Source organism: Otolemur garnettii, unplaced genomic scaffold, assembly GCF_000181295.1.
Source record: "Otolemur garnettii isolate 467f Iridium unplaced genomic scaffold, OtoGar3 scaffold00245, whole genome shotgun sequence".
NCBI classification, from domain to species: Eukaryota; Metazoa; Chordata; class Mammalia; order Primates; family Galagidae; genus Otolemur; species Otolemur garnettii.
The window spans coordinates 777,489-784,550 of NW_003852640.1; the positions used below are offsets into that span (position 1 = coordinate 777,489).

The 7,062-nt window shown below is 55.6% G+C and overlaps 1 protein-coding gene across 3 annotated transcripts; it reads right to left on the bottom strand.

Moving 5' to 3' along the window:
• Positions 1-2,962: 2,962 nt before the first annotated feature.
• GPAA1 (glycosylphosphatidylinositol anchor attachment 1) lies at positions 2,963-6,433 on the bottom strand. 3 transcript variants are annotated; one of them, XM_023508341.1, is made up of 12 exons: positions 6,321-6,433; positions 5,844-6,023; positions 5,647-5,758; positions 5,275-5,422; positions 5,095-5,196; positions 4,811-5,007; positions 4,542-4,660; positions 4,277-4,430; positions 4,035-4,127; positions 3,713-3,903; positions 3,454-3,624; positions 2,963-3,303 (listed from the first exon to the last, which is right to left on the bottom strand). In XM_023508341.1, exons 1-12 carry the CDS (start codon positions 6,392-6,394, stop codon positions 3,060-3,062), a joined length of 1,785 nt encoding a protein of 594 aa, XP_023364109.1. In that variant the 5' UTR covers positions 6,395-6,433; the 3' UTR covers positions 2,963-3,059. The 3 variants fall into 3 exon arrangements, with proteins under 3 accessions (XP_023364109.1, XP_003802364.1, XP_023364110.1); XM_003802316.3 differs by having other exon boundaries at positions 2,966-3,303; positions 4,542-4,738; XM_023508342.1 differs by having other exon boundaries at positions 3,056-3,303; positions 3,454-3,556; positions 4,542-4,738.
• Positions 6,434-7,062: the final 629 nt, after the last annotated feature.

Consider the following 7,062-nt stretch of genomic DNA (forward strand, 5'->3'; position numbering starts at 1 on the left):
AAAAAAAAAAAAAAAAGGAAAATAGTTTGGTAGTTCTTCAGAATTTTTGTTTTGAGACAGGATAGGGTTTCACCTTGTCTCCCAGGCTGAAGTGCAGTGGCATCATCAATGTTCACTGCAGCCTCAAACGCATGGGCAAAGAGATCCTCTTGGCTCAGCCTCCCAGGTAGCCAGGATTACAGGTGAGTAGTAACACATCTGGCTATTTTTTCTACTTTTTGTAGAGATGGGGGTCTCGATATGTTGCCCAGTTTTGTCTCAAACTCCTAACCCCAAGTGATCTTCCTGCTTTGGCCTTTCAAAGTGCTAAGATTATAGGTGTGAGCCACTGTACCTGGGCTTTCACAATGTTAAAGAGTTACCAACTGACCCAGTAATTCATCCCTAGGTATACCCATGAGAAATTAAAACATATTCACACAAAAACTTGTGCACAGAGTGGTGCCTGTGACTCATTGGGTAGGGCGCTGGCCCCATATACCAAGGGTGGCGAGTTCAAAGCCGGCCCCAGCTAAACTGCAACAAAAAATAGCCAGGTGTTGTGGTGGGTGCCTGTAGTCCCAACTAGTCAGGAGGCTGAGGCAAGAGAATTGCCTAAGCCCAAGATTTGGAGGTTGCTGTGAGCTGTAACACCACAGCACTCTACTGGGGGTGACAAAATGAGAACTGTCTCTAAAACAAACACAAACAAACAAAAAAAATTGTGCACATTTATAGCAGCATTATTCATAGTAGCCAAAAAAGGATATCCTAATGTTCTTTAATTGATGAATGGATAGACAAAATGCAGTGAATCCACATAATGGAATATTAATTCAACCATAAAAAGGAAAAACTCTGACTCAGGCTATAGCATGGATGAACCTTGAAAACACCATGCTAATTGGAAGCAGCCAGGCACCAAGGAACACATGTTTGATTCCATTCATACAGAAGTCCAAAGTAGGTAAATCTACAAAGGCAGCAAGTATAAGACATCAATAGTGCCAAAGGGTAGCAAGGGAGAGGAATGAGGAGACTGACAACAGACACAGGATTTCTTCTAGGGGCAATAAAAATGTTAAGGAGTTGACCACACCAGCTTTGGAGACTAAGGGAAGACTGACTTTCTTCTGAGTGGATTGGGAAGCCTCTGGAGTCTAGTACTCAGCCTGATGTTACAGAGCTCTGTGACTGCTGAGGGGGCACCAAGGAGACACCTGTGGCCTGGAAGCAGCAGAGCAGCCCTGGGTGGGGCCACAGACAAGTCTCCCCTGCCTGACTTCGCCAGGGTGAGCCCGGTACAATGCCCACTTGGGAAGGACACCTAGGAGCTCTAAGTGGGGGCTGAAGATCTCTGCCCAGCCTCAGAGAAAGTGACCAGAGGTTCCAATCCTGGGAATAAATGGGCTGAAGACAGGCAAGTTAATGACAAGACTGTTTGTCACAGTGGAGTCCCCAAATCCTCCCTTTCCCACTATACCCTGACAATACCAGACACAGACAACATATCCCACCCCCACCCCCAAAGTTTGTGCTTCCCTTAGAGAAGCCCCAGAGAGAAACTCTCTAGGTCAGTGGGTTTTTTTTTTTTTTTTGAGACAGAACCTCAAGCTGTCCTCCTGGGTAGAGTGCTATGGCATCACAGCTTATAGCAACCTCCAACTCCTGGGCTCAAGCAAGTCTCCTGCCTCCACCTCCCAAGTAGCTGGGACCACAGGCGCCCGCCACAATGCCTAGCTATTTTTTTCGGTTGCAGCCATCATTGTTGTTTGGCGGGCCTGGGCTGGATTCGAACCTGCCACCTTAGGTGTATGTGGCTGGCGCCTTAGCCACTTGAGCCACAGGCACCCAGCCATCAGTGGGTTTCTAATTCCACATCCCAAACCACAGGCTGAGAACACTGCTCTAGGTGCAAACCCTGGGGATAGTCAAGAAGCCCCCCTGCTGCCAGAGCTCCCATGGAAAGATAAGCCCCCTACAGAGGCGGTGGAGCCAAAGGGGTGGGGTATGGGGGAGGGCACCCTCCTCAGGACTTCCCAGAGCACATACCATCCAGGAACACTTCACTGAAAGGAACTGGCTCTCTGAGATGATTCTAGTAACATTCCTTGGTTTCTCTAGGTAGAGCAGTTCTGATTCCCTTTCTGACACTGAGGCACTGTCTTCCTGTGACTAGAGGTCTCTTCAGCTGTGGCACCGTCTCTCACATGGCCCTGGTGTTGCCAAAAAGCTACCCTTTGCTTTTTTCTCTCCTCCAGAATGGACACAGGTCTTCCCAGTTCCTTTCAGGGGTCTTGGCATAAAACACTGCTGCTCTCTGTCCCAACCTGTTGGTGCCCACACCCGGGGCTCTTGTTCTCCATGGCTGCCAGCTAGACTCTGCCCCGCTCCTCATGAGCACCTTACCTGGACCAGCTCAACTTCAAGGAAGCTGGGCAAGTTGCTCTTTTCTGCTCCATTCAAGCCCACACCAAGGTCGTAGCCTTGGCTGGCCTCTATGCCCTGTACCCTGGGCATCTGGCTCCAGGGTTCTAGCCCCTTTGCCTTTTCAGACCTAGCAGTAAAGATGGTATTGTGTGGTTTCTTAATGCTTCAGCTCCCATCAGGCCCCAATCCCTAGCCATGGTGTTTATTTTCTTTCTGGCACCATTTTTGGAACAATACCATGCAGCAGTGTGCAGAGCCCTTTAAGAGCATGCTCTCAGAGCCAGGTAGGGTCTGCACTTGCCCCTTCACAGAGCCCAAGGTCTGGGGCCACTTGGGCTGGGTCTACCCAAAGCTTTCCTCCCAGGCTGATGCAACTGGGCTCCCACTCCTTACCAGCAAGCAATGCCTTGGCTGGCAGAGGAACTATCCAGTAATTAGACCAGAGCAGTCACTTCCGAGGAAGAGGCGTGAGGGAGTGCCAAGCTCTGCAGGCAGAGGCCTCTTGCCCTATATCCTGGGGCCTCACATGGACAGTGGGCCAGGAGCTCAAACAACAGATAAAACAGATATTTGTTTATTTCCCAGGAAGGAGGCAGAATAGGGTATGTGGGGAGTCCCTGTTTCAGCCTGCATGCCCCAGCAGGTAGACCTTACTTCCAGAAGAGCACGTTCCAAAAGAGCAGCCAGCAAGGATAGAGGCCCAGGGCCAACAGTGGAAAGAGCAGGGCACCATAGGTGTGATGATCCAGGACACCCTGGGCCAGTGCCGACAGGAAGAGCTGCCAACCCTCAGCCAGGGACAGAGGTGCCTCCTGCAGCTCCTGCCACAGGAACAGACTGCCCAAGAGTGTGGCTGCTGGACTTGTCAGTACTAGCAGGGCAGCATAGAGGGGCCTGGGTGGAAGAGTAACATCAGTCAGGACTAGCAGGGCAGCCTCCATTGTGGAAGCATGGACACCAAGTGGGGTAGAAGGGGTGTTGAATGAGGCAGATTCTGTGTAAGGGGCACAGGTACTGGGTAAGTAGGGACTGAACAGCACATACCGTGGCCCATGAGGCTCTGTGAGTGCAGCAGCAGGCACCATGGTGGCAGCCAGCAGGAAGCCCAGTGAAAAGTTGGTAAGAGCAATGCAGCCCAGCTGTAGTGCTAGGTAAATCAGGGCCACCAGCTTCAGTGCCATCCAGCCTCTGTCTGGGGCCTGTGTGCTCACCACCCTGCAAGGCAAGGGACTCACAGGCAACCCAGGGGCTGCATGTATGTCCAGGAGACCCCTACTCCCACTTGCCCAGCCCAGACTCTCACCGGTGGGTATTATGGGGAAGGGCCAGGCCAGCCACATAAATTGCCAGCAGTGTCAGCACCACAGCCTCAGACTCAGCCACTGGGAAGTGCTGGGTGGCCACGTGTTGGCACAGCACTGGCAGGATGTAGAGGGCCAGTCCCATGGCCTGAGAGACCAGCAGGGGTGCCACAAGTGTGGCCAGCCCCATACCCTGCAGGGTACACAGACAGCTGGACAGAGGCCCTGGGGCCAGGGGACCCCCACCCACCCACTCACTAGCTGAGGCTAAGCACCATTCCAGACCCCAGAATCCCACCCCAAGAACCAAAGGGCCATTATCACCTGTCCTGGGGGGAGGGGCACATTAGGTCCAGGCCCTCCCCCAGCCTCAAGACCCACTCCAGCCTCATGTAGTTGCATCCACAGTTCCAAAGCGTGGCCCAGTCAAGGACCCCAACAACAGGTAAGATGGGATCTTCCCAGATGGGTTCAGCCCAATTCCCCCACCCTCAGAGTATGATGGAAGATCTTCCCAACCTAGAAGGATCCAAGACTAATCACAAGTAGATAGCCAAGGAGGATATCTTCAGACCAAGGACCAGGAGCAAGAAGCCAGCAGCGGGCATGTAGAGGCCGATGGAGACGAAGCGGGATAGAGCAGGGAGTAGGTAGAGGAAGAAGGACTGGTGCAGGCGCTCCAAGAGGTGGTTGAGCTTCCGGAACATGCCCTCCAAAGCCCTGTTGGGTGTGGGTTGGAGTCAAAGCCAACCAGATCCCCTAAGTCAATTCCAATCTCCCAGCAATGAATGTTGACGTGAGTATGGAAAGAGAAGCCCAGAGACCACTTACTTGCCCACGGCCACGAGGTCATACTTGTACTGGCGGAAGCTATTGATGCCACGCAAGGTTAGAGCCTCCACACGGTAGCGCAGGAAGAGGCCATGGGGGCCATGGGGGCGGCCAGAAGCCTGTCGAAGAACCATGAGCAGCAGTGTTTGCAGGCCCTGGAGCGGCCCATCCAGTGATGTCCAGTCCTGGGGCTGTAGCTTTAGACGTTGGTAGAAAATCAGATAATGTCACCCATATAGGCCCAGTGCCCCTCAGGCAGGCAGTCCCACCTTGCCCTGCAACGTGCACAGCAAACCCCCTTTTTGGCAGAAGGTCTGGAAGAGGTTGAGCAGATCAAGGTTGGGCAACTGCCCGTTGAGCCCCTCCACAGCCACATCTAGGCTGGTGACCACATCACTGCTCAGCTCCAGGGCCACAGCAGCCTGAATAGCCCCAGCCCAGCCCTGAAGGGGAGAAGACTGCATGCCTGTAAAGGAAGTAAAACACCAATGGTAGGGGACCAGCGAGGACAGTGACCGTGAGAGAGGAACAAAGGCAGGACATGAGCACTTACCAGTGACATTGACATCGTGGTAGGCTTCAAGCCAAGCCTCAGTGCCCAGAAGGTCATGTTCTGTCACTAGGAAGATGATATCTTTGGCCCAGTAAATCTGCCCTGGAGACCAGAGCAGGATTAGTAGGCCTGGGACACTGGCCAAACCCTCCTCAGCCAGCAGCCCCTGAACCTCCTCACCCCGGAAGTGGGCAGCCAGTGCCAGCAGCAGCCCCACAGCCTGGTTGTTGGCAGAGTCCAAGCCACAGGGCACAGTGAGCACGAGGGACTCGGTGCTGGCAGCACGGGGGGCTCGCAGGACGCCATACACGTTGGTGCCTGACACCATCTGCAGGTAGTATTGGTGGGAGGGAGCCTCAGCAAAATCCTACCACGCAGGGCTGGTATCCCACCCCCAGCCCCATTTTCCTGGCACTACGAGACGAGGGAGTTCCCTAGCCCAGATCATCCCTCCTATTGAATTTCCCGCCTCAACACCCTCCAACATGATTCCAACCCAGACTACCCCTCCAAGGATCTTTTTGGCCCCAAATACACTCCCTCTTCCAATACATAGCGCTCATGCGTTTCATCTGGGAAAGGCAGTTTCCGGGAGAAATTCTGCGTGTAGACCTCCAGCCCTACTGACTGCATCGTCCGCTCCAGCCAGGCCACTGGCAGAGCCCTGGAGACACAACGAGAGCTGCTGAGCAGAGCTCCCTGGCCTCGGCCACAATTGCTTCCCCCATACCCACTGCCCCGCCGCTCACCCCGACTTCCTGCGGTGGGCTGCGAAGTCCCGAGCAAAATTTCGGGCGCGGTCTCCACCTGCAAACTGCTCCTCCACCATAGTGGAACCCATAGCATTCTCCGACATGTAAGTGCGCTGGGTCAGCGGCGGGAAAGCCAGAGCAGAGAACCAGGCGATGCCCGCCACGTAGCTCAGCATGCTGTGAGAGAAAAGAGGGAGGGCACCCGGAGCGTCAGCTGGAAAAGGGACGCCGGCCGCTGGCCTCAACCTGCACCAAGGGTCGAAGGGGCGTGTCTGACGGGTTTAGACCCCAGAATCTGAGCAGCGGGACGCCGGATGGAGGAGCTGAGCCCTAGGGCCAACTCGCACTGGACCGATGCCGGCGGTGGGAGTGGGGCAGGCGGAGGGCCCCGGCCCTGCGAGTGGGCATCCGCGTGCCGGGCTGCAGCTCGAGCCCGAGACCCTCGGGGCCCCACCCCCACGGGCTCCGCCTCACCAGAGCGGCGCGTTGAGGCGCAGCACCAGGCGGGCGAGCGCGCGCCGGCGCACCGGGTCCGACAGAAGGCCCATGGCGGCCTCGGGAGCCCTCTCCCGCCGCCAGCAACGGGACGTTGCTGTCGGACCCGGGGACCAGCGCTTGCCCGCACTTCCGGTCCCAGGGACCCTTGCGCCGGCGCGCACGCCCAGAGCGGCGGCTGGCTGGGAGTGGCGCAGGTGGGCGGTGCTGGTGTGCCCGGTAGGCCTGGGGACCGGGTTTACGAGTCCGCTGGGCGCAGCTCCCGGGGGTCCGGCTGGCCACGTACAATTTCGGAGGGAGGCCCCACAGCCAGATAAGCAGAGCAGTAAAGTCTTGGGGGCAGCCAGAAAGCGTCAGCTGCAAGGCTGAAAGAGTCAGAGGTGATGGGCAGGTGGGTGGAATGCAGGTGATCGGAGTGCGGATGCCAAGCAAGACTGAATGAGGAGCGGGTGAGAAGTAAAGGGCCTTCTGTTAAGTGAGAGGCTCAGAATCATTCCTATGGATGTCATTCACCGAAAATGACAATGAGTGTCCAAGTGGAGTCACTGTGTGAGCCCAGCATGAAGGTTATCAACATCAGAAGATGGCTCCGCGCCGGCGGCATACACTGAGACTGGCGGGTTCGAATCCAGCCAGGGCCTGCCAAACAACAATGACGGCTGCAACCAAAAAATAGCCGGGCACCCGTTGTGGCGGGCACCCGTAATCCCAGCTACTAGGG